Source organism: Microtus ochrogaster, chromosome 8 (assembly GCF_000317375.1).
Source record: "Microtus ochrogaster isolate Prairie Vole_2 chromosome 8, MicOch1.0, whole genome shotgun sequence".
Lineage (NCBI taxonomy): Eukaryota > Metazoa > Chordata > Mammalia > Rodentia > Cricetidae > Microtus > Microtus ochrogaster.
The window spans coordinates 54,824,464-54,851,608 of NC_022015.1; the positions used below are offsets into that span (position 1 = coordinate 54,824,464).

Consider the following 27,145-nt stretch of genomic DNA (forward strand, 5'->3'; position numbering starts at 1 on the left):
TCCTAGCTCCTTTGGCCCCTGGCTTCAGCCTAACACAGGAAAGCAGGTCTATGAGGCCTGGCTTCCCCGGAAGTGTCCTCTGAGGCTCATGTCTGTCTTCTGGTTATGTATTTGCTCATTTTATACAGAACTGCTTTTAAAATGCCTGTATTGTTTATATGCATAATTATCAGTATATGACCAATTAAAAATTCTAGAGTAAAACGTTCTCGGTTAGCATTTTATGAGAGGGTAGGCATGTCATCGACTCGTTACGAGGGCAAATAACCTTTGAATTTCCACGTCATCTCAGCGCAGGCTCCCTTCCCCGCGGGGGTCACCAGGCCACAAGCAGTAAGCGGGAGAGCTGTGCTAGGTCAGGAAGCAGCAAGGACTGTGGAGACTTTGCTCCCAGTTCCAGGGACAGGGAGTGCGCTGTCTGGAGGGGAAGGTTTGCTTTTGCAAGGACAGACAGAGGGTCTTTTTCTCCTACACTTCCGTCTTCCCATTCATGGAGATTCCTGATCGTCAGTTTGGAAATTAAAGCTGCTCACTGAGCAATCACCCTGGGATATTTTGTGATGTAGCATCTCCCCAAGAGACTCACTATCTGTGTCTTCCCTTGGAACCAGGTGCTCCGAGTCTCTCCACAGTACCCTACTCCTGGGCATGGCCCCAGGCTCCCAGTCGCAGTACCTAGGGAGAAGGGTGCTCATCAAGTGAACTTTTTTGTGAAAATGCGAGGAATAGGTTGGAGTAAGCCACCCATATAGAAGTCTCAATATGCCCCTTATATCCAGAAAGGATAGCCATGAAAGTACACTAATATATACCCTTTCGGTATCTTCCTGGGTTCATGCTTTCAAACCTGAATGATTATTAGTTTTTAGTATCTGTGCTATAGGACAGAGTTTACTGTGAAAGGGGAAAAAAAGCGCATAACAGCTGATGTGTATGTGGGTTTGCCTTTTAGGATTCTAATACATGCATAATGATTCTGATATTATAGACACATATATATCACTCTAATAAATATACAGAGGAGTCATTTTAGGATAAACAGGATTAGACTGATGTGGGCTGAAGTGAAATCTTACATGTCTGCCTCCTCATCCTTTAAAAAAAAACATGCTGTCAGGTGTTGGTGTCAAAACAAACTTCTTCAGTGCCTCAGACACAGATGGCAGAGGGAATTATGAAGACATGTTCCCAGCCTTCCTTCCTCCTCCCCAAACTGGGGTTAGTAGTTCACATTCTCATCAAGAATATTCCACTGTATTACTGGAGTGATTCGTGTGACCTTCTGAGCATGGAGATTGGAAAGTCTTATTTGATTGTGCTACAGCGTGCTCTGTGCTCTGTCCAGCCATGCTGACACTCCGCACTTGGGGGTGTAGATCTGACCCGGCAATGAACACCTAATTAGTCGGCTAATACACACGAGATCGGTGACAGCTGGGAACAAAAGGGAAAGATACTCTCATAGCAGGTGGCTAGTCATAGTGGCAGCCATTGTCGGAACACACAAGAGAGACTTTAAAGACCGTCTGTAACTCTTGTCACATACACATCGTAACCCAGATCTGATGAGAAAGGAAATCAGATCAAGAATTTACCCCACATAGGGTGGCAGCTCAATACAGGAAGGTGTGCATTCTTAGCATCTGCATGCTACATATAAGGAAGTGTCTGTCACAGGACACTGGGTCACCATACCTACCTAGTAATCCACACTGTCCCTCACACAGTGTAGACCACATAGCAGTGCTAAAAGGCTTTTGTTCATACAATCTTATCCTTTCAAAACCATTAAGGAATTGGGTTTGACATGGCTTGGAGTATTAGCAGTCTCTGGAACAAACCCAATTCTTTCAAGAAGTTAACTTTGGGGTCTGAAGTCAGCAAGGCAGCCCAAGTCCAGATTATGTCTGCAAAGAGAGGTTGTCTTTGTGCCGCCACAAGGTTGTGATGAAGAATCAGGGTCTGTAAGAGGGAAGCATGGAGTATTCTGTAGCACAGAGCAGAAGGGCTGAACGAAAGCTGCTGCCGCTGGTGTCTGAGCTCCTCCAGAAATGGGCGTGTTCAGAAAAGTTGCTAAACAAAGCTTGTGCAAGTAACCTTTGACTTGTTTGCTTGTTTGTTTGTTTTTCTGTTGTTTTGTATTTGTGAGAGTGTTTTGCCTGGCTGTATGTCAACGCACCGTGTGAGTGACTGGTTCCTGCAGAGGTGGGAAGAAGGCATCAGGTCCCCTGAACGTAGAGCTTTAAGTGGTTGTGAGCCACCATGTAGGTGCTGGGACTCGAACCCAGGTCCTTCAAAAAAGCAAAAGTGCTCTCGTCAGCCCCTCCCCTTTTAATCTCCATTTTTTATATTCATAATTCTGGCTTGTGAATTTCCTCTCTAACATACGCATTCACATATTGCACACTCATATGCACCAATTTTTATGCCTGTCTAACTAATATTTTTATCAAGATAAAAAAATATTATAGGGAAGTTGGGTGGAAGTAAGATAAATTGTCAGGACACAGTCTTTCAAGAATCAGTATTTAGGCTCAGTACATTATTATACAATATATACAGGTATTAGACCTTGTCTGTAGATGCACTGTTTCTAGAGTTAAGGGTTTAATGATGGAGTCACTTGACAGCTTGTGGACTGTTGTCATCCCCACACCCCCTCCAAGACAGGGTTTCACTGTGTAGTCCTGGATGTCCTGGGACTCACTGTCAACCAGGCTAGTCTTGAACTCAGATCCACTTGCCTCCACCTCCCAAGTGCTGGGCTTAATGATGTGAACTACCACTGCTCAGCCGCAAACTGTTATTTTAGCCATATCATCACACTAAATATTTCCGTTCTATTTAAAATTACACTGGGAGTATGTGATTGTAAGTCCTTTAGAAGACCATGAAACATGTTCTCCTGTAGTACCCCTGTGTGCGCTAGCTATGTACGAGAGTACAGGTATGTGGCTTGTGGTGTAGAAACATGGTTTTTTTTTTTTCTAATCGAATTTGAATCACAAATTATGCTATTTCGCCTTGCAAAATCATGCTATCTCCTGTGTATTTCCTCACCTAAGTGGCCATAAGCATTCTCTCAGGAGTTGAGGGACAGTGTGTCATGACATTGTTTGTCTAGTACAGTTAAAATGGTCACAGGAAGTACGTTCCCTCCCTCCTCCTCTTGACAGACCCTCACTGTGGATCAGCCTGGCCTTTCACTAGAGCCTCCTGGCTCAGCCTTCCCAAGTCTAGGATTCTAGGTGTGCACCGCCATGCCTGGCTAAGAGGAAGGAAACTCCGTTATTACCAAAAAAAAAAAAAAAATCTTAAGAGGTTTTATTTTTTCCTTTATACCAGTGGGTTTATATTTGAGGAGTGGAGTTTCCTCCTTTTTCTCCTCCTTTTCTTTTTTTTAACTTTGGAAAGGGGAAGAAAATTCTAGGCAAATGACTCAGAGTTACAAAGTCCCTAAAAATATCTAACTATCCCTGAGCAAACGCAGATAGAACTTAACTGCCTGCCAGATGATTTTTAGAAAATTCACCTTTTACACTCAAAGAGCTGAGGCTTACACAGTCTCTGTTTGTGTTCTTGGTTTAAAGGCTTGTTTAAAACGTTTATGAACTTGGAGACCTTCTCTTAGCTGTGCAGATTTGTAGGAAGAAATCTAACCAAAACAAGAGTGGGAAATGAAACTGTTACAGAATTCTGTTTCTGAAGAACTGTCTGGTTATTTCTCAAGCTACACCACTCAGTATCTGTTTTTCTTTTTGCATCTCTTTTTTAAGATGTTACAAGAGCATCAAAATCAGCTAGGCCAAGAGGTCCTGGAACCCCAGTGTTTAAGTGGCCTGGGGAGGAGGGGTCTCTTCTGGCCTGGGAGTCTGGAGAGCTGGCTGGTTCTCAGGCCTGGGAATTTGTGTTTGTCTCTGCAGAGTCTGAGTTCTGCGTCTGGGTCAAATGAGAAGACTCATTTTCTCCCCAGGCTCCCTCCCAGCAGAATTTTCCTGTGGAAGTAGCTGTATAAAAGACTGGCCATCCACTTCAGTGAAGGGTTATGCCTTTGAATTTATTTAAACATGTATTATCTGCTACTACCCATTCCCTACCTCCGTCACCAAATAAACACTCCAGTTTGAGGGGCATGTGGGAATAAACGGGCTTAAAGCATGGAGTGTCTGTATCTACGCTTAAGGTGAATCTGGAGGCTCACTGCCATGGAACTGCATCCCTGTTCTGTGATCAGAGCCTCTTCATCTAGAGTCAGCCCATAACTTTGAATATCTTTATGCTTGGGCTTTTTATTTTGTTAATAGTGTATAACTTTATGTGATTGTCCAAAATGATAGCTAAACGAGATCTGGTGATGGTCCATGCCTATAATCTCAATACTTCAGAGGTAGAGGCTGGTGACCATACATGCCTATAATCTCAATACTTCAGAGGTAGAGACAAGAGGATCAGAGGTTCCGCTTATAAGGAGTAGTGGGCTAACCTGCTGTATATGAGACCCTGTATTGAAAGAGAGAAAGAAATTATTCCTGCTGGTCATGTTCTACTGGGCCCACACCTTTAATCCTAGCTGTCAGGAGGCTGAGACAGGTGGATCTCTGAGTTCAGGATAGCCTGATTTTTATAGTGAATTCCAGGCTAGCCAGAAAGGAAAAAGTGAGACTCCGTCTTTTTTTCTCTTCTTTTCTTTCTTTTTCTTGTCTTTTTTTTTTTTTTTTAAGAGCTGGTCGAGCTGGAGAGGTGGCTTTACAATTAAAGGCTAGGGCTCACAACTTAAATCTGGGCTAGGGAGGTGATTCGGTGGTTAAGAGTAGTTACCGTTCTTGCAGAGGATCCAAGTTCAGTCCTGGCACCCACATGGTGGCTCACAAACATTGTAACTCCAGTTCCAGGGCATCCAACATCCTCTTCTGTCCTCTGCACCGGATGCACACATGGTACACTTGCGTACATATACGCAAGGGCTGGGTGGTGGTGGTGCACACCTTTAATCCCAGCACTCAGGAGGCAGAGACAGGAAATCACTCTGAGTTTGAGGCCAGCCTGGTTTACAGAGTGAGTTCTAAGACAGCCAGGGCTGTTACACAGAGAAACCCTGTCTCTCAGTGTGGGTGGAGGGGCATACCTTTTTTTAAGTGACCCCTGAAAGATTAAAATTGTAGACCCAGGTCACTTGACTATGTGTTAATGATCTTGGGAAAAGGCATTCATCTGTGAAGGAAAGGCCTTCAGAGGATTTAACTCCGCCCTCTCCCTTGGCAGCCCTTCAGTTGACACTTGTTAGACAATTCTGCTCTCCTGAACTTGATCTTCCTAAGTGGTTATGAGCAAACTGCAGAAGTGTTCTGGGAGAAGATGCTGGCTCACTTGTCACTTATTCCGACTGGATCCCGAAGCATATAGCTGATGTCAGGCTAAGGGCGGTTGGTAATTTTCAAGAAACATAAATGGCTTGAATTCATGCTGTCTGCAGGAATGGCAGACATGGTCACTTTCACCGTGTCTTTTCCTGAGCAGAGAGTCGCTCATACTTCAGTGAAAATGTTTAGACTCTGTAATGCCCCCCCCATCTATTCATGTTGATCAGTAGCTGTACATTAAATGTCAGCGGTATCCATAATAAAACCATGCGGTACTGCAGCACATAGCTATATCGATGTGCCGTGAATAACTGGCCCACTGTTTGGGAAGCCAAGACGCAGCATGTGGCCGAAATGTGAGTGGTCACCATGGAGATCACTTAGGCAAGTAGAGAGTGCTCAGGGTTCAGCTGTGGTCAAGGCCACCAAGGTCTGGGGAAGAGCCGAGGACCTTGGCTTCTCTGGGAGGAGTCTGCACAGGGCACATTTTAACTCAGCCTTAGTTAAGGCAGTTTGTCAGCCTGGGATTTCTGGGTCAAGTCATGGGAGGGTATATAATTAAATGTGGGTGGGGTTGCGGTGAAAAAGAATTTGATTCTTAATCCACTTTGGGGTTGTAGTTTCTGAGCATCCACTTTTGGTGAATACTTAGCAGCCATTTGAACAGTTCTCAGGAGAATAACACAGTGGTGCTAGAAATGCTAGAAATGACGGAAGGGCGCGCGGCTCTGTCCTGGCCCAGCTCCGGGCTCCTCTGGTTGGAGGTCACCGTTTGTATTGCCGAGTATGTGCCTCCTCCACTTGGGGCAGAAGTCCAAGAGGGAGGGTCCTGCTCCTCCATCTAGGCCACACACTGTCCGCCCCAAAGGACCTCTGTCAAAAATAGAATCTCTGCTTCCTCGTCCTTGAGCCATGTGTACACCCAAGGGGCAGGCCCCTGCTTGTGCCCATCCTCACCCCAGGAGATTCAGTTACACGGTTACATTTTAGGGGAAACACCTAAAGGCATGGACAGCCTCCATTGTGAGTCAGAAATTATGGTTCTGCTCGTTCTTGACAGGGAAGCTAAATGGTCTTTAAAAACCCATTCAGAATGCTAAGGCTCAGGCACTACAGCTGTTACTTAGCACTCCGTACTGTTCAAAGCTGCGTTTTCTCAAGGCAGTTGGAAAAATAAGTAAAAATTTGGATTTGCTTGCCACAGTAGTGTAGGTATCTGTGAACAAAACTTTCAAAGTTCATCTTAGCAAATTTTCAAAAGTCAGGAAGAAATGTCACAGAGGAATTGGAGGGAGGGGAGTCCTGTGAAAGTCCCCTATTTTTCACGGAATTATTTTTCTTATTTAATATTTTGTTTCTAATGGCCCTAAAGTTGGGAATGCTACAAAATAAAATTTACATCGCTTTTTTAAAATATAGCTTGCCTTCACTATTAAGATTGTCTACATATTAAATCCTGTATGCACTTTAAAATTAGAATTAGTACATCGAATGAATGCTTTCCACTCTCCAGAACAGTAAGATTCTGTCACTCACCGTCTTTCAGTCATCACTAACCTGGCCAAGGCCTAAAATGGAGCTCATGTCTTATTAGTATCTATGGCCACTTTAAATGAGCTGGCGGCCAAAGCCATCTTGCAGCCACCCGCTCCTCCTGACTTTTCACTGACTATTCCTGTAGGAACCGTTTCCACCCAGAGGTGTCTGAAACATCTGGGCTGTAGGGCTAGGACAATGGAGGGTCTTTTATCACTACCTTGCGTTTTGCTTTTGCTTGGGTGACATGTCTTCGCTCTGGACTTCCACCATTGGTGGCCCAGGCCTGTTCACTAAACAGTTATTTCTAAGACTCCAGACACTTCCCAGTTGATGAGTTGGGGCTGAGGAGGCATGCACTTTTGGTTTTCAGCCCTCAAGGTGCAGTTTAGTTTAATTTTAGTAGTTCTCGATCTTGGCTGAGGGGGAAAATCACGGGGAAAGAATAAAAAAAAAAAATCCCGATTCCACACTGGGCATCGTGGCGCACACCTAATTTAAAGCAAGCCCTGAAACAACAGAGGCAGGATGCTCTCCGAGGCCAGCTGGTTTACTTTCCAGGCCAGCAAGAGCTACGTTATGTAGTAAGATCCTGTCTCGAAATAATGATGATTATTATATTATTATATATTATTATAGTGATTGCTGAGCCCACCAGCACATAGTAGCCCTATTCTGTATTGTTGAAAGTCCTATCCCCTCATATACATGATTTCCAACCATGACCAGTGTGAAATCTTCTCAATGGACTATATTGGCCACTCCGGTTTTCCATGTTCATCTACACTCTTCCTCCTTCTTCTTGCCTGTGACAGTCCTTGGTCAGAGCTTTGTGCCGGGGCAGTGCCACTCCATGTGATGCCTGTGCCTATAGTAAGGGCCTTGCCAAGCTCAGGGAGTCACGTCCAGGCTGTTCAAGTCCAGCCAGTTTGAACACCACCCAGCACAGATTTTCTAGCAATACAGGTAGGAGTTTTCCCTGACACGACTAGTAAGGACTAGTTTGGTGACTGGTGACCTTGCAGTACCTGTTGGCCTCAGGCAGCATCTCTGACCTCCAGGTAAGTTGCACAGATGTTTAATGAAGGACATCTGTTGTCCAGCACCATTCTAAACCTTGCAGAGGATGCCAGATACAGATGCAGCAAAAGGGGCTTCAAGGAGCCTGCCCGCCCAGGAGGAACTGCACAAGGGCTGAGAATCCGGGGCGGGGAGTGTTTGGTTTGCACAGAGCAAGTGATAGAGAAAAGAGAACGGTGTCTAGAAAAACAGAATTAAAAGAATAGGATTTAGGCCGCGTCTTGGAAAGAGCATGGACAGCACGGACCATGAAAGTGGCAGCGTGCCAGGCTGGTGAACAGCTTGCCGGGAGAAGACTCCGTGCTGTGGTCATGCACATGCAGGAACCCATAAAGACTGCATAGAATTCTCTTGTGCGAGTGCCCGCTAGCTCAGCACTAGTTTCTTACATAGACTGTGAGGTCAGCTTCTCCTTTCTGGTTTAAATATGGGCATAATGAAAATCCTTCTGTATGTCTCTGTGTATCCTTAGAACAACATTTTTGGAAATCAAATTACTAAATCAAAGTGATTTTGAAAACAGCTGGTCCATACTTAGTATGGATTATACAAAACAAATTTCTTACACTTAGTATAGAAAGGTAGTAAATATTTGAAAATTTTTAATCACCATAGCTTATTCCTTTTAGTGGACTTTTACTGGTTAATCTTCTATAAAGGTATATTTGTGTGTATTATTATATTTAGCTGGGCATAGTGGCATGCAGAGGCAGCAAGTAAGATCTCTGTGAGTTTGAGGCCAACTTGATTGATATGTATATATAGAAAATTCCAGGCCTAACTACCAGGGACATATAGTGCAACCTTCTCTCAAGCAAACATACATGTCCATAAATTTCAATTTATTTGCTTTTTAATTTAATCTTTTATTATCAAGAGCATTTCAGTGTTGGCCATCTTGAGAATTCTGTAATACATTAAATTACAAAATATTAATCAGATTTTCCTGCTTTGGCCAGTGAACAGATATGAAATGCTTCCCATGTGGAGAAGTAATCTAGTGAACACGATGAGAAATAAGTTGACAAGGAAATATTTCTAAAACTCACCCTGTCCCTGTAGGATAGACCCTAAAAGGGTGACAGATGGCTGTACTGAGATAGGAATGTTGGCTCCAGCTGAGGAGGGAGGGGACAAAGGTGGTGGCTGTGTGGAGATGGGGAGAAGAGCTGTCAGGAAATGAGGGAACCCAACCTTAGCTCCCTGGGCTGCTGTTCGTTTCCCCACAAAGACCACAGGGATAAGGGAATGACGATGGACCAGCAAGATGGTGGCAGGCCGTGTTGGCTCGGTGCATCTCCATGCGGACTCTGTTTCCCAGACTTCCCCAGTGGAGGAGCTGCTCCATGGGTTGTGTCATATATATATATATATATATATATTTTTTTTTTCCCCAGCTGAAGCCTTAATGTCTTTGGAGATGGGTGGGAACGTGGTTCCTACACCAATGTGCCAGAAGGGAGCCACAGTAGAAGAGCAAGATGCTCTATGGCTCAGATGACAAGTCTTGGCGGGCCAACGTTCTGCTGACCAGGGCAAAGCTTAGCAATCATTGAAGGCTCTGGAGGTCTGAGTCTAGGTGATGTAAATAAGCAGTGTAATGTGTTCACAGAGGAGCACAAGAGGGAGAGTTGTGACACTTGGATTTTTTTTTTAAGTATGTACTTTTTAAAAACTTTATTTGCATTGGTGTTGTGCACCTGCATTTATGTTTGTGTGAGGGTGTCAGACCCCCCTGGAACTGTTTACAGACATTGTGAACTGTCATGTGGGTGCTGGAACTTGAACCCCAGTTCCTCCAGAAGAGCAGCCAGTGCTCTTAACCACTGAGCCATCTCTCCAGCTCCGTGAGAACTGTTTTCAGTGAAACAACTTTTAAGTACATGTGCTGTCCTAGTACCCCATTCCCATGCTCTTCTCTTTCTGAACAGGAAATCACTGTAAGTGTGGAGGCCTTCGGTCGGGAGGACTGTTAAATGTGCCAACGGCCCAGCCTGAGCAAGAGACAGGAATGGCGGAAGGGAAGCTTGTCAGAGGCCGAGACCAGTTCCCCACTCAGGGAAATACTCCACCGGTGAACCTGACAGATGACCAGATAGCCACCGGCCTCTATGGTAAGTCTCCACAGCCTGGTGCTGGGATTCTAGGCAGCACTGCCAACATTCCAGCTGATGATCTGTACGTCGACCTGGAAGACAGGTTATATAATATTTGGCAGCTGGGAAACCTGGAGTATCTTTACCAGATAGCATGCCTGCAGCCTTAGCAGCAAATTATGCGCTATACAAACAGCCTTCCGTTCTCTCGCATGCTAGCATGCATGTCCTCCCCACCCCCCAGCTTATCTTAGCTGAAGAGTACCAATATCCCTACCTTGGTGCCTAGGGTGAAATGAGACACGGCGTCACTTTATAAACATTACAGCCTGGTATAAATGCCCCCTATCACCAGTTTGTAATGTCTGGGCACGCTGATAGATTTTTTTTTTCTCCCCTGTTTTAAAAACACATTATTAATAGAACGAATGCTGAATTATTTCCTCTGTTTGCACATCCTTCCCCGGTGGTCTCGTGAAAGTTTCTCAGCTAAGCACACTAAGATCCACATTCACAAGCACGAGGAAGGATGCCCACTCGGTTTAACTCGCATGATTTCCGTGAATTTTCATCACTTCGGTTCGCTCTTCTTTACAGTCTGTCCTAATAATGAAAATACACTGAAGTCCATCATGAAGAAGAGCGATGGGAATAAAGATCCGAATGGCGGAGCCAAAAAGAACCTCCAGTTCATTGGCATCAACGGCGGGTAAGGCGGGTTGGTGGTGGCGGAGTGCAGACACCTGTCTCCTTTACGTCACTGTCCAGGTGCCTGTTCTGGGATGCTGCTACACGTTGATAGAAGAATCCTTCCTCAGAAAGGTGCTCCCGGGCTTCTCTTCCTCTCTCTTCTCGCTGTTCTTAAGAATATGTCCCTCTTCCAAGGGTACCCACTGAATCTGGGAAAGTGATTTCTCCTCTCCTCTGACCTGGAAAAAAAACATCTTCAGCAAAACCCCAGCAGGGTTGTTGCTCTCCTTTGGACAGTTGTGCTTGTACATGTTAGAATACAGGAGGGAACTGAAGAGGCTGGCAGCATTGACCCAGGGCCCAGTGACAGACATCCCCTTCTCCAGAATGGATTGCTTTTAGCTTAGCTCTCTATGTTCATGAGCAAAACTTTAGGGCATTTCAACCGAGGAGTGGTAAACCCGGCCCTTGCTCGAGTTCCTTGTTTTCTACATAGAATACCCAGTAGTTACTAGCCCAGGTGGTTGAGCCTGTTTGTCCTCCTGCAGCTGAATCAAAGCAATTAGTCAATTGCTCAATAAGAAGGCAACAGTGCCTGTCGTGGTGGGTATTTAAGAGTGCAGTGGCTACCAGGAGAGGCCTAACATGATGGTGCACGTTTTGCAAATCTCCAGCCTTACTGAGTGATGTGGCCCAGAAGATTTCAAAGGCCATGCCCGAGAGGAACTATTGGTTGCTTTTATCATCTGTTCACCTTGACAGTGGGAGGAGGAAGGGGGCGAAAATAGGAAGGATGGAGGGAGAAGCAGCAGCTGCAGATCTGGTTCTCTATAAAGTCACTCTCCTCTCGATTTATTCTGAGCTAGTGGTGTCATGGCTTTTATTATTATTGTTGTTGTTGTTGTTATTATTCCAAGTGGTATATAATACCAGGTGTCAACCGGGAGATAGCTCTCTGACACCAAAACCCACTATAAACCTATCAGGCCTTTAAATATAGATCTGACTTTGAATTTCTGTGTGCAGGCTCTAAGCCACTGGCTAGGTGTCTGCAGTCAGGCAGCGGCTTTCCCTCTGCAGGAATGTCTGTCACTGGGTCTTAATGGGGACACCGTGCATCTCCTGAACTCCCAATTGCCACCTAGGTATGAGACAACGTCAAGTGATGATTCCAGCTCAGATGGAAGCTCTTCTTCTGAGTCAGATGACGAGTGTGATACCATTGAGTATCCTCCCGAGGAAGAGGAGGAGGAAGAGGAGGATGACGACACTCGGGGAATGGCGGAAGGGCAGCATGCAGTTAATATTGAAGGTTTCAAGTCTGCCAGGGTGGAAGATGAAAGGCAGGTTCCAGAATGTGAACCTGAGAAGGTGGAAATCAGAGAGAGGTGTGGTACACTCCCCTCCCCTCCCCGATTCCTCCCACGCTTGGTGTACTTGCGTAATAGAATTAACTGGTTCAGGTAGTTCACAGCTCTACCTGTGGGTTTAGCCTTATCTGTGTCTCGGAGGCATGCACATCTGGTTGGGGCACTGGTAAATATAAGTGCAGGGTATGGTCTCTCTCAGATCTCTTAGCGTAGCAACGAGAATGGCTCAGTTAACCATTCCTTTGTTTGCTGAAACTTTAACTCTTTGCTGTCTAATTTGGCATGTGGAACCACCGTCCACTATAGCGGCCATTGTTTGAACACATCGCCTTGAATACAAAGACATACCTGACATTTCTGATGGCCAGCACAATATTTAAGAGTTCAGATTTTTATCTTGATGCAAATGTCAGAATTGTTACAATGGGACCATTGTGTGTGTGTGTGTGTGCAGAATGGAGTTCAGCCTCAACCCAAAATCCTATTGACTGGAAAGGTGATGGGTGTCAGCCACATGTCTCTGTTTTGTTGCTGACCGGGTGGCAAGGAACACAACAGTAGATATGGGACTGTCATAACTATCAGCTGAAGTAAAATCTCACATTCTGGTTGGCTAAAACATCCTCTGAGACGTGGGGCGAGTTTGTGACCCCATTAGCAAGTGCAGACTTTTGACTTATAAAATGAGAAAAGATGGGAACTTCGGTGTGGTTTTCGGGTCTATGAAGTACACATTGGCACATTTCAGCAAACATTCGCTCTGTTACATTTGTCAAATAGAATCTCACCGTCAACACAAGGTAAGTATTTCCATAGGGTGTGAGATGTCTTCTGGGTTTCAAACAGCTTTATTGAGATTACCATGTCATTTGATGTGGGACTTTGCGTATGTGTTGAATGAACACTTGTGTCACTAGACGTGGGTTCAACATATTTTAAAAACAGAGCCTTAGCCGGGCGGTGGTGGTGCACACCTTTAATCCCAGCACTCGGGAGGCAGAAGCAGGTGGATCTCTGTGAGTTCGAGGCCAGCCTGGTCTACAAGAGCTAGTTCCAGGACAGGAACCAAAAGCTACAGAGAAACCCTGTCTCGAAAATAAAAAAATTAAAAAAAAAAAAAAGAGCCTTACTGTGTAGTCCTGGTTGGACTGGAACTCACCCTGTAGATCATGGCTGCCCTCAGACTCACAGAGATCTACTTGCCTCTGTCTCCTGAGTACTGAGATCAAAGGCGTGTGTCATCACACCTGGCCAAGACGAAGGATATTTTTAAGAACTTAGAATAAAAGGGATAAAAATTTCCAAATGCTATTTTGTAATGTCCTAAAGGCCAAACTGATGTAACTGGAAGTTACCCTTCTCCAAAGATCTTTATTGCGGAGTTACTGACTTTGTGTAGTGATGTATCAATCACCAATGCCCAGAGACAGCTCCAGTCATCACGATCCTTCTAGGCTGGCTCATGGCCCTGGCCTATTAAATGGTTGTGGGCTTTCAGATAAAAATCGCTTTTATTTTATGACAAGTTCTAAGTTTTCTGTCTTGTTTTTTTTTTCTCCCCTTTAGGTATGAGTTAAGTGAAAAGATGTTGTCTGCATGCAACTTACTGAAAAATAACATAAATGATCCCAAAGCCTTGACCAGCAAAGATATGGTGAGTGTGGTGATAGGAACAGTCCCCCAGCTGTGCAGCATCACCCAGTGTACCTCGGTCGGGAACGTGGTAGCCTGCCCCTCAGCTGTTGCAGGCATGCTTCTCCCTGAGCTGCTCATTTCTAGCACAGCTGGCCGAGCATCGTACTGCCCAGCCCAGGGAACACACTGTTTCCCTGAGGCCCAGCTTCCGCTCTCCTTCACCCACCCTGTACTTTTCTTGGAGTGGAGGCATCTGGGAGGCCCATACTTGGCAGAAAGAAAGAGAGGGCTAATTGCAGGCAATCTTCTTTCCCCGTATTCCACTTCTACCCATAGAACCTTCTGGCCCAAAGAGCAGCATCTCAGAACTTTTCAAAAAGTAAGCGTAGTTTTTAAGGAAGCTTATCTGGGCTGAGGTCAACATTCCTTTCCATTAGGAAAGCGCCCGTTAGGTTCCGGTGGGGAATGCAGACGGCCACTATTTTTTTTTTTAATTTTTTTTATGATTTATTTATCTTCATTTTACGTGCATTGGTGTGAAGGTGTCAGATCCTCTGGAACTGGATTTTCAGACAGTTGTGAGCTGCCATGTGGGTGCTGGGAATTGAACCCGGGTCCTCTAGAAGAGCAGTCAGTGCTCTTAACCGCTGAGCCATTTCTCCAGCCCACTGCCACTATTTTTAAACAGAAAACTGACTGAACAACTGGAGAGATGCAGAAGCGGGTAGCAGAGAGACTGTGATCCGCTCAGTGGTCAGGAGTAGCCCAACACAGGACACAGAGGGAGTGCCGTGCAGCGGCTGAGCTGGTGGGCTGCCGGGTGACTCACTCCTCTGTCGACAGCCTGGTCTGCAGCTGCTTGGCCTGGCCAGGCCTCTGATTGGTAGCTCCGTCTTCAGGGAATTGTGAAAATGTGGCTTCTTGCATTATTTTGATAATGACAGAGATCTGAGTTGTCACATGTCAGCAGGTTCACCTCCCTTGAGGCTGAGTCATGCGAGTCCGCATCTGCTGCTCAGGTGACTTACAAGGCTCTTGGGATTCTGGAATTCTGAAAGCAAAATGAGAGCTAAGGAGTTAGCTAATCCTAGAAACATAGTTGGGATGCTGTGGGCCTGGCACGTTACGTTAAAAGTTGGCAGCGGCTGTCACAGACTTGGACACCAGTACACAGGAACATGTACCCGTCAGACCACTCTTGCCAAACTTAGCCCCTGGATCTGGGGCCCTGGGAGATGCAGCCCTTGGGCCTGAGAGATGGCTTAGTGGATAAAGGTGCTTGCTGTCAACCTGATGCCCCGAGGTTGAATCTCACGGCCCATACTGTAGATTAAGAAAACCAATATCTGCAGGTTGTCCTGTGCCCTCCATATGTGCTTGTGAATGTGTATTTTACACGTGCACGCATGCGCGCGCACACACACACACACACAAAATAATAAATAAATAAAAATTTTTTAAGTATCCGTAGCATACCAGCTACCAAGTCAGATTGATAGTGCTAGGATCAGTTCATTCCAGCTTGCTCTTTGAGACAGGCCCTCACACCATAGCTCAGGTTGGCCTGGAACTCGCTGTGTAGCCTAGGCTAATCTCACCTCCCAGCCTAGTGCAGCGGGAGAGTTGGAGTTACTCACTCTGGCTCAGGAAGCAACTTAGTTGTAGGTGGGCTAAGTTCTTCCTGATTCCAGTGAAAAGTTCGCTTGCAAGTCTAGTTAGTTCAGTAAACACAAACAGCTCAAAAGTCAAGCCAGGCCTAAATAGATGCTATAAAAATGAAGTTTTTGCTTGTTTTCTTTTGTTTTTGTTTAAGACATGGGAACTAAGATGTAGGATGGGGAAGATCCCCAGGGATAAGTAGCAGGATTCAGAACTGAACCATGGGGATCTGGCTCTAAACCCATTTGCACATTACTGTGATCTCTGTCCTAGTGATAACAGTGGACAAACGAGAAGAGAAGTTCAGGTTTGCTGTCTGGAGCTGCTCTTGAGATGCTGGGTTTCACTAGCACTTGAGAGCCAACGCTGACTGCGTACACTTTGACTATAAAAGGCCTGACTGCTTGGGCTAGAGAGAGCTATAAATAAAACTGACAGCAGCTTGGTGTTTTGGCAGAGGTTCTGTCTGAACACCCTCCAGCATGAGTGGTTCCGCGTGTCCAGTCAGAAGTCCGCTGTGCCGGCCATGGTGGGTGACTACATCGCCGCCTTCGAGGCCGTCTCCCCGGAGGTCCTCCGCTACATCATCAACATGGCCGACGGCAATGGCAACACCGCCCTCCACTACAGTGTGTCCCATTCCAACTTCCAAATCGTCAAGCTGCTTCTGGATGCAGGTACGGAGGCTGCCCGGATGCTCCCCTAGGAACACTCGGGTTGTGACTTGTCTACACGAAGCCCGTTGACCCATGCCTGAGTTCGTTGACCATCCTGAAGTCTGTTCATTGCTTTTCCACATGACATGGCAAGAACGCTGTTCTTGAGTCATGGGTGGGAGGCTTCAAGTACACCAAGCCCGGACAATAAGAAACAGAATCCAGGTCTATTTTGAAAGGCGGCTTTGAAGATATTCTCCCTGCAGGTTGGCTGTCTTCAAATGAGGTGGACCTTGCTAGTAAACTTGGCTCCCATTGGCTCCTCCATGAATCATGCAGGCTTGGCTCACGGGCCCAGAGTCCCAGCATTGGTGTCTGCAGCCACTTTGTCCTTGTACACCAGCCTCATGTGGCCCTACAGAAGTGAGGGGCTGCTCAGGATAGCAACTAGCAAAGCCACAATAGAGTCATGACTGTCCCTGCCCAACTACAGCGCTCCTGAAGAGTCGCAGATAGCAGAGGTGGTGTTTCCCATTACCGCTGACCATGTAATGACACTGGGGAGAACTTGTCATCCCAGAAGGCAACCCTGGGTCACGCCATGCATGAGATGAGAGGGCAGTTCAGAAGAAACCTCTTGAGAAATTGAGCCTTCAGCAATGCGCTTAAGTGGGGGAGTCCCCAAATCACCTCCATTATCAAAACAGTATTTTTGATATGCCTCTAACACAGAATGTACAGTAACTCCGTCTAGTGAAGACATGTTAACACCTGATTTCTATAATGAGATCATCCCAGTTTCCTTTATTGTCCTTTGATGTGATGGCCTGATAGCCTTTACTCCATCCTGGAGTTGTTAATACAGAGGGAAAAAATAAATCCAAGCACCCTTATCATTTATTACTATCTTCAGTTTCTTTCTTTTCTTGGTAAGGGGTGTGGTGGTGGAGCTATCTATGGCCTTCTGCATGCTGGACAAGCACTCCGCAGTGAGCTACCTCCCAGGGCTGCGTGTGCCCACGTTAGGGGGTGCCTGCTTCCATCTGACGACGGGAAGAAGTTACAGGCCTCCTTCCCTCCAGACTGTGACCTTCAGCTGGGGATACGTGGAGAATACCAGAGAACACAACTTCAGCATTACTCTTGAAATGAACGGTTTTTCTGCCCTCCGAGCTCTAGAATAGATATTGGCAAACTGAATTGATCCCGTTGTTACGTGATTTTAATTAATCACTTTATTTACTCTATTTTTATTGCTTCCTATTTTGAGTAGATTTTTGGCTCCATATAATGTAGCTCTAGGTGCTTCAGCATGGAAGAACTGACAAGCTCAGATTCCAAGGACCTTGGGTGGCGTGTGTGTGCCCACTTTGCTTCTTAGACATAAGTCCTTCCGTACATCCCATTGTGTTATTATGTTATGGAGTAGGTAGGGTCCCAAGCAGTTTTCTCCTTGTCCCATCTTAAGTGTTTAACTTGATATCTGCTCAGTGTAAAAGCTACTTTCCATTGCTCTTCATCCTGGCTTGTCATTAAAGCCCCGGAATGCTTCTTGAGACTTCGAGAAGAGGAGAGCTGTAGCCCGTGGGGTCTGGTAGTCCTTGGCAGTCTCTTAGAGGACTTTTTGCATTAATATTGATCTTACACCACTGAGAGCTAGGAGCCACGTGGTTGAATTTCTGAACAGGCGCCTGTCTAGATCCCTCATGGTGCTTACACTCCAGAGTAAGCACACTTAGAGCCTGTTCATGCGGCGCCAAGCTTTCACACCGTAATCACCAGTCACATGCAGGGCACACTGTAATCACTTCCCATCTTCTCTGCTGCTGCCAACCCGCTGAGACGGGGCGTAGAAACAATCGTCTCCTTCTTAGTCGCTTTCATTCCCAGAGCCCTTTCCACAGGGCTCCCCCGAACACTTGCTGCTTTAGGTGGCTCTCCCTAAGGACATTTCTCTCTTGCAGACGTGTGTAACGTAGATCACCAGAACAAGGCGGGGTACACGCCTATCATGCTGGCGGCACTCGCCGCCGTGGAGGCAGAGAAGGACATGCAGGTTGTAGAAGAACTCTTCGGCTGTGGGGACGTGAACGCCAAGGCCAGTCAGGTTAGTGTCTTGCTTACTGGGCCAGCCTTTCTGCTCAGTCTGTACTTCCGCCTCTGACCCATACTTCTTTCACAGGCAGGACAGACGGCCCTCATGCTGGCCGTCAGTCATGGGCGAATAGACATGGTGAAGGGTCTGCTGGCCTGTGGGGCTGATGTCAATATCCAGGACAACGAGGGCTCCACTGCCCTGATGTGTGCCAGTGAACATGGGCATGTGGAGATCGTCAAGTTGTTGCTGGCCCAGCCAGGATGCAATAGCCAACTGGAGGACAATGTGAGTCCCACTGGGCCTCTAGCCAGGGGCTGGCGGGTGTGGGCCCCCTCTTTCCTGCTCCTTGGGGACTGGTGTTGGCATCCAAGCCTCTTGCTTTTATAGCCCAACTGAGCAGCATTTACCGTGTATAGTCTGACCCTGCATTAGCCAAGAGCAAAAATAAATAAATGGACTTCACCCTCGAGTTCATAAAAGGAAGAATGTGAGAACCAGTGTCCCCTATGGGAGTGAACAGATGGGCCCCACGAGATGACACTCTGTGGAAGCAGTGTGTGAATAGTCTGTCGGTAGACACTTGGGTTTTCTTCCCCGATGGACCACTTAGGCATGCACATGCATTGTCATGGCTGGGCTACAGTGGTCTTTCAACGTGACTGTTCTGTGACTCACAAGCCAGGAAGCCCATGAGCTCTCTGGCTGTTCTGAGCCCCCTTCTGCTTGGTCTGTTTCCATGGTTACAAATGACCCTCCTCCCTCAGCTCCCAGGCTGTCCCACTTCAAGATAAACCTTGCACAAGAAAGAACCTTCTGAGGCAAGAGGACAAGCCAGAGAGACCATGTACCCCCAGGCAGAAAGCACAGGACTGGCACTTGGGCTGTGGACCCAGTCAGGGATCATGGAGGTCAGGCCAGGCTGATCCTGGTTTTGAAAGTTTCTCTCTGCAGAACACAGGTTCAAGCCAGAGTTTCCTTCAGTTCAATACACCGTAAAGTTAGAGTGAAAGATATCCTCCTTTGCCATAAATTTTGGATTCTCCTGGGCTCACTCCAACAAGCCAAGCAGGAGAGATCATCACTGGGTAGAAGGGCAACCCCCGCCTGCCTCCAGGGAACATGCAGTTCCCTTCACTTCCTCAGGGAGAGAGAGTTTGCAGCTTGCCTCTCCCCCACCACGGTCTCCATTGCATATGTTTGGGAGTTTGTTCAGTTGCTTTCCTTCAGAAAACTTGTCTCTTTGTAATAAGAACCTGTAACATTATGGAGACTTCAGCAATCATGGCTAACAGGCTGATTGTCCACTTCCTTATCCGTGTACAAGGAGGCCTACGTCCACCTGACCCCTGGAAGGAAAGCCGCTCCCTGGACTCACAGTGTGGGAGGGCAGGGTGCTAATATTCAACATGGGAATCATTTCCCGTTGCTATAAGCAAAGGAGAGTCCATACTTCAGAACCAGAGTTTGTGTGTTTGCCCTTACTTCAAAACCAGAGTTTGTGTTTTTGCCCTTACTTCAAAACCAGAGTTTGTGTGTTTGCCCTTACTTCAAAACCAGACAGTTTGTGTGTTTGCCCTTACTTCAAAACCAGACAGAATTGTCCTTCGCCTTAGTTCCTTCATATCCAGTTCATGCCCTGCAATTTCATAAAAGCCAAACAATTAACAAAACAATGTTTCTTTTTTTTTTAAATATTTATTTATTATGTATACAACATTCCTTCCATGTGTGCGGGCAGGCCAGAAGAGGGCACCAGATCTCACTATAGATGGCTGTGAGCCACCATGTGGTTGCTGGGAATTGAACTCTGGACCTCTGGAAGAGCAGCCAGTGCTCTTAACCGCTGAGCCATCTCTCCAGCCCAATGTTTCTTTCCTATGTGCAATGCTTCCCTTGGTATTTCCAGAAGATACCATGCAAGCTGCCAGGGTAGAGCGCTTAAGTGTGTGTTGGGGTGTGGGGTGTGTGTGTGTGTGTGTGTGTGTGTGTGTGTGTGTGTGTGTGTGACCTCCAGCATTCAGTAGAATGCTATAGGCTACAAGATCACGGCCTCCTCATCCAGAGGCTACACGGGTTCACACACACCCTCGTTCTTACCTGATCATTTGTGACTATAAGAAGACAGACTAAAGTTTCGGCCCCTCCTGTTCATACTGCCCCTTCTGATGGGTGGGACAGTCGGATAGGGGTTCTTCATGGACAGCCTTCAGTTTTTAAGGATCCCAGGGAACACACATCTTTTGCCAGCCCTGATAGGCAAAACCGAATGATTCTCCTTGTGGCTACTTATAGACAGAACCTAGTCTCACTCACCTTTGGGTCCTCAAGACCCAGCACGAAAGATCCAGAAACACTGCCTGAAGACTGAACAGATGGCTAAATTTGGGGGACTTCATCAATTTTGTTACCTTCTGGCTGCTTGACATTTGAAAGACTCGACCTGACCTGTTGTTTCCATTTCCTCTTTAGGATGGCAGCAGCGCTCTCTCCATAGCCCTGGATGCTGGACACAAGGACATTGCTCTTCTCCTGTATGCCCATGTCAACTTCGCGAAAGCCCAGTCTCCGGTCAGTATCAGGCATTTGGCATTTACAAATAAAGTAGAATCCACCAGCTGCTGGGCCCCCTTTCCTAGGGGAATTGACAGACTACAAGGGTCTTATGTTAATTCTGAAAATGGGAGTTTTAGCCCAGAAGTTAAGTCTTCATCATTTCTACCCAATGCCAGGAAAGGCAGGGTCTCAGTTATCCTTGGGGGACAGCAGCTCCCATAAGGAGCTAGTTTCATGCATAGTGATCCAAACAGCACAGGCTGAGCTCATGGCTACGTGTCACGGTGTTCCTGACACTGTTTCTAAAGCCTTCAGTAGGCTGCGCTTCGTCTCAGAGTTTACTCAGAGTTGGAAGACTGACTCTCCCGGACAGCTAGACAAGTCCTGCCAAGGCTGGCTAGCTTTAGAGCCGTGCCTGCTGAGGGCGGACATCTGTCCCTCATTCTTAGCTAGAGAGTTCCTGGATCTGGCACACAGGTGGGCCGTCTGCTGTGATAACCAATGTGCTGAAGTCACTTATTAACTAACCTCCACTTTTTTTCGCTTTCCTGGTCTCTAGGGCACCCCTAGGCTTGGAAGGAAGACATCTCCTGGTCCTACTCACCGAGGTTCCTTTGACTGATCATGTAAAGATAGCCCTCCACGTGTGTGCCGCCACGAAGCTGCTAATTATTCCTGTTGAGGTGACAGATACTGAATGTATAAGGACCACGCCGAGCTGACCGGCAAACAGAAATGTCAAGGAAGAAGCCGAAGGCTGACCCTTTGGCAAGGAAAGCAGAGCTGGTGGGAAATGGCCAAGCCAGGTGAAGGCCGCCTCCCTAGCCTTCCGCTCTTGTAGGACTGGGACCCAGCTCTGTGGCTGCTCTATTGGCTCCGTTATTTGCAGTGGTAGAAAGCAGTAGCCTGGCTTGGCCAGGCCATTTCTACAATGTAAATAAGTGGCAGGTTCTCCATGACATTGTAGTTGTGAAATTTTCCACAAATACTTATACTTACTAAATGTGGAGCCATTGGGAAGCCCTTCCAGTATTTCATTCCAGGATGCTTTTGTTCATTTCTCTTGTCTTTTAAAATAAGAAACTTGAGATGACTTTGATCATCAATGTCTTGGCTCCAGGCTGATCATGTCTGGCTGAAAAATAGAAAAGGGCTCTCAAACCATCCAAACTTAGAAAAGAAATCTTTTCAGCTGGTTTATCTAGGTGGGTGTATTATATGGCTTTTTATATAAAAGACTTCTATATGAAATTGACACGGCATTTTCAACTTTTATATTCCACAATAGAGTCATAAAGAAATGTGTAATGTTACATTTTTAACAGCTGCCCAACTGCGTCTATACCTGGGGAGAAAGGTTGAATTGGGTTAGAGGAATGGGTTCCGGATTGGCCTCTAGGGGAACATAGTGTCTTTCTCTGTGTGTGTCCATCAGTCACATTTACTCTGGTCCTGATGTATTTAAATGTTTGAAGTGCCTTAGACTCTTGCCATATTTTCAAAATAAAATTTCATTAAGCTCTTTGGTTTGTCCCTGATTCATCACTGACAGCTGTCTGCCTGGTTCTGATGGCTTACGGCAGTCACCACAAATGCTGATGGATGGTTTGGCCTGGGAGAGCAAGAGCATGGTCTGCTGGTCTCAGGCTCCAAGCGGGGGGGGGGGGGGGGGGGGGGGGCGGGGGGGGGGGGGGGGGGGGGGGGGGGGGCAGGTCTTCAGAGGGGGCTTGAGCTTGTGACGTAGGTTCCACATCCCCAGATTGCATGTCACAACACTGAGATTTAAGACCTTATTATACGTGCCAAGCAACCTCCGGGGAGCCCCTGAGTTGATTCTTCCGGTTGCATGAATGCTAGTCCTGAACTAACTTGGGAATACAACTACCAGTGATTAGCGAAAAGGGGTCAGGAAGTGAGGCAGGCTTTTCTTTAGGTTTTGGTATGCTAGAGAAACTGCCGGAGTCAGGGAAGAAGTGCTGGGGATAGATTCAGGTCGGCCTGGGCCAGCTGACCACTCTCTACAGCAGGCCTGGGGCCTCTGGGACAGAAATCTGTCCTCATTTGTGAACTATAAAAGTGAGGTCACCGAGGTCGGGACTCCCAAACTGCTCACTTTCCCCCCCAAACAGATCTGCGAGCTCTGGGATTCCAACTAAGTTTTGGCTTAGGAAGTTATTAAAGCCTAAGTCCCATGGACCAGAACTGGGTACAATAAATTCATATGGAAGAGTGAGGGGCCTGTGAAGGGAAGTGATTTGGGGCTTTGTCTGTCCCTTAATAGCCAAAAATGCCTTCTGAGCAAAGAGCTGTTTGCCTGGAGGTTCATGATCCTGGGGATTTTGTTTTACTGACAGGTAAAAAGCACTTATACTGTAAATGTAGGGCCAGGGTAAGGGAGTCTAGTGCAGTGGTCTTTACCTGACATGCCCAAGGCTCCGGGTTCAATCCTCAGCACTGATGACAAAAAAAAAAAAAAAAAAAAAAAAAAAAAAAACTAAAACAACATTGTAAATGAGAAAAATGAAATGAACCCCTGTGTTCTGATAAAAATAAGTGCCTATTTTATCTTTGAGTCAGGTCTTAAACACTGTATTTAACCTCTGGGTAGTGCAGACTGGCCCGCGCCGTGTTTGCTCTCATAATATTGGGCACCTCGAATGCTTTTTATCTTCTGATCTCCACACACTGTATACACAAGCCGGATTACCCCTTTGGAGAAGCTGTGGTTTGTGAAAGCACAACCTTGTTAAGGGACTCTGAAAGCAGGGACAGCCTACGGGAGGGGACAGCCAGCTTTATCATCTCATCCAGTAAGAGGAGACCAGACGTCTGCTTCAGGTATTGCCAATTTCCTAGAAACCTTTGCCCTGGCAATTCCAGCAGAAGGCTAGAATTTGCCCTCAGACTACAGGACAAACACAGTGGGAACTCTGAGACCCTGGTATCGAGAAGGTGACACTGGCAGCATGTCCAGCCACTGTTAGGACATGTGATAGCTAAATTTCTAATCACTTCTGGAGAAATCTGTCCAGAACACACTACTGACTTGAGTGCCCAAGTACAAAAGAGTGTTGAGTACTGACATCCTGCTAGATGTCAGTAGTCTAAGAGCAGGTTTTGTTTGTTTTTTTAATTTTGTGTGCATTGGTAGGTGTATCACAATCAATAAAAACCCAGAGACAGAAATTGAGGTTCAACCTGAAGGTCAGAAAAGCAAAACAGCCAGCCACTGGCTTTTACCTCTACCTTATTCCAAAATGGTGATCCTGCCTCCAGGAATCTCAGAATGAGACTGTGAGAGTTGTCTTCTCCCATCTTATATTCCTCTCGAGTGCTAGGATTAAAGGCATGCACCACTACCTCCTTGTTTCTATGGCAAACTAGTGTAGCAACTGGGATGAAAGGTGTGTGTCACCACTGCCTGCTCTGTAAGGCTGATCATTGTGGCTGTTTTACTCTCTGAACTTCAGGCAAGCTTTATTTATTAAAATATAAATGAAATATCACTACATTTCTTTTTGTCTAATATTTAAAAGAGGGAAGGCTATCACTAATAAGAAAAACCATATACAATAAGTATAATGACTATATACAATATATACAGGCAATAGGTACATTAACAATGTCTAGTTCATTTGCATTTGACAAATTTAGAGAAAATACTCCTTAACTATCCTATCTTGGTGAGTCCAAAATCTTGTACCTAATTTACTTTCTATCATAACTTGCTTCCTGCATCTGGTAAACTATAACTATCTAATCTTCAACTCTCTTAGAGACCCAAAAAGGAAATAATATTAACTGAGTAAGCAGGAAGTGCCAGCAAGCATCTCCCCAAAATGACAGAAACAGCTGGCTGCCTAGACAGGCACCCAAAAGTTCCTCTGCAATGTTGGGGATTCTATCTTCAGACTACAGGCCTAGCATATCCAATAGTCTTTTTCTGTGAGGCAGGATCTTCTAAAGGGCTATTCTTCCTTGTCCTGAGTAGATAGCGCCTAAACATTTGGCAAGAATTTTCACATAAAGCCAGAGAAAACTTTTAAAAAGAAGAGGATTCTAGATGAACAATAACAGAATCAAGCACAGCTTTGTGGAGTAAAGCTTCATTTTTACTCTGGTAGGCTCTGTTTGCTGGCAGTGAGCAGAGGCACAGTTCCTTTAAGAGAGGCTTCCTGACTCAGCGTTAGTAGCAAAAGTCTCAACAGCTCTTTTAAGAGGCTCTGCCACCAAACACTTAAATGGTGTTTATGAGCAGCTGGTGGCATGCTTCTTGGTGGTGGCATGGACCTAGAAACTCCACAGAGTTGTGACAACAAACATGGCTCCCGCCAGTACCTCCACCATGAAGCTAGACTCTCAGGAAGCCAAGGAGTAGGGCAGAGCCAGCTTTAATCCTACTTGTGTCACTTAGCAGATCAAAACTAATGGGGTCAGAAAAAGATAGAGATATACAGTAAAGACAGATTCTGATGAAAAAACTTCTAAATGGTTTACAGTGTGTTTAGAAATATGCATAGGCTTGGGAGAGAAAAAAAAAAGGATAGAGAAAGTCCTTTAAAAAAAATAGAGTAGTTGGGTGTGGTGGTATACAACTTCAATCCCAGCACTTGAGAGGTAGAGGCAGGTAGATCTCTCTGAGTTAGAGGTCGGGTTGGTCTATAGAGTGAGTTCCAGGACACCCAAAGATATACAGAGAAACCCTGTCTCAAAAAAAATAAAAATAAAAGAAATAAAAATTTTAAAAAAGCTACATAAAGATGGAAAATGCACAAAGATTCTGGATACTGTATATTATTATGTTATCTTTGATTTGTTTGACTGCTGAGGAAGGAACAAGAGTTTCTAAAAAGACATTTGATTATAAATGCTGCTGGATTAATCCAACATATATATTTTGAAAATGCCTTGACTTCAAAATTTAAGTCAAAAGATATGTTACTTTGGAGAAGAGGTTTTGCTTCTGTTTCCACAGGAAATGAGAGGCTATGAATTCATTCTTGGCTAAGAAAAAAAAAGGTTTGATCAGCTGTGGATTCATTCTTGGTTAAGAAAAATAAGTTTTGATAGAGGAAGACTGGCTGAAAAATCTCCAGTGGGAATGGCTGGCCCCAATGATCCAATGCTTCAGAGCACCTCTGTTGTGTTCTTTTCTGAGTTCTCCATCCAGAACAGCTTCAAGGCTGTTGGCTAAAATAATCACAGTGCTGTGGGAAGTCCTGCATATGCGTTGCTTTTATTAGTTAATGAATAAAGCTGTTTCGGCCAGTGGCTTAGCAGAATAGAGCAAGGTGGGAATTCCAAGCAGACAGAGGAGGAAAAAAGGTGGAGTCAGGGAGATGCCGTGCAGCCACCGAGGAGACAGATGCCTCAACTTTGTCTGGTAAGCCACAGCCATGTGGTAATACACAGATTAATAGAAATGGGTTAATTTAAGATATAAGAGCTAGCTAACAATACACCTAAGTGATTGGCTAAGCAGTGACTTGATAGTATAGTTTCTGGGTATATTCTGGTTATAGGTTATAGGTCTGGGTGGCCTGGAAATAAACAAGCAGGTTCTGTCCATAGATTGATGCCCAGCCTTCAACAATGTACATCCACCTAAAGACTAAGGCTTTTTTTTAAAAAAAGAAAAAAGATGGCTTTTAGATCCACAACATAGTGACTGACAAATTGCCAGTATAGGTGGAACTGTCTTTGGAATTTCCTGCTTCATGGGAAAGTCTGCCAGATACTATGGTCTGTAGGCTGAAGATGGATGTTCCAGTGTTACAGAAAAACTTTGGGTGACTGACTGTCCAGGCAGCAAGATGTCTCTGTCAATTCTAGAGTTCTGGAAGTTGCTTACAATGTACTTTCTGTTAACTTAGGTAATATTGTATCCTTCTGTGGCCTTTGAAGGAGTTGAAGAATAGATAGTTATAATTATAGGTTTTTTTAGTTATGATAAAAGGTAAAGTAGATATAAATATTGTAACTGTAATTCTTGGTTGATACTTGTTTTTTATATGCAATTTTATTATGCTGAAGTTAAAACCTTTTTATTTGAACAGAAAATGAGAAATGGTGTGGGATGTCTTTCTGTATATGTGCTGCTTTTATTGGTTAATGAATAAAGCTGTCTCAGTCAGTGACTTAGCAGAATAAAGCAAGGCAGGAATTCGAAGAAGATAGAGAAGGAGAGAAGGCAGAGTCAGGGATGCCATGTAGTCACCAGAGGAGACAGATGCCTGAACTTTGCCCAGTAAGCCACAGCCACGTGGCAATTTAAGATATAAGAGCAATACGCTTAAGCAATTGACCAAGCAGTGATTTAATTAATATAGTTTCTGAGTGATTAATTTGGGTCTGGGCAGCTGGGAAACAAACAAGCAGCCTTCACCTAAATCATAGATTACTCCAGTCAGGA

General features: G+C 45.5%; 1 protein-coding gene across 5 annotated transcripts in view; it reads left to right on the forward strand.

Moving 5' to 3' along the window:
* Positions 1-22,248, forward strand: part of Kank1 (KN motif and ankyrin repeat domains 1) — a 194,298-nt gene extending 172,050 nt beyond the window's left edge. For 4 of the 5 annotated variants that reach the window (XM_013348094.2, XM_026781269.1, XM_026781270.1 and 1 more), the window contains 9 exons: positions 9,908-10,090; positions 10,670-10,781; positions 11,908-12,150; positions 13,699-13,786; positions 15,884-16,103; positions 18,047-18,189; positions 18,265-18,465; positions 20,650-20,748; positions 21,293-22,248. In XM_013348094.2, the coding sequence (XP_013203548.1) occupies positions 9,908-10,090; positions 10,670-10,781; positions 11,908-12,150; positions 13,699-13,786; positions 15,884-16,103; positions 18,047-18,189; positions 18,265-18,465; positions 20,650-20,748; positions 21,293-21,355 (1,352 nt within the window). In that variant the 3' untranslated portion in view covers positions 21,356-22,248. The remainder of the gene's footprint in view (positions 1-9,907; positions 10,091-10,669; positions 10,782-11,907; positions 12,151-13,698; positions 13,787-15,883; positions 16,104-18,046; positions 18,190-18,264; positions 18,466-20,649; positions 20,749-21,292) is intronic. The other variant, XM_013348095.2, reaches the window with a different exon arrangement.
* The last annotated feature ends 4,897 nt before the right edge of the window (positions 22,249-27,145 follow it).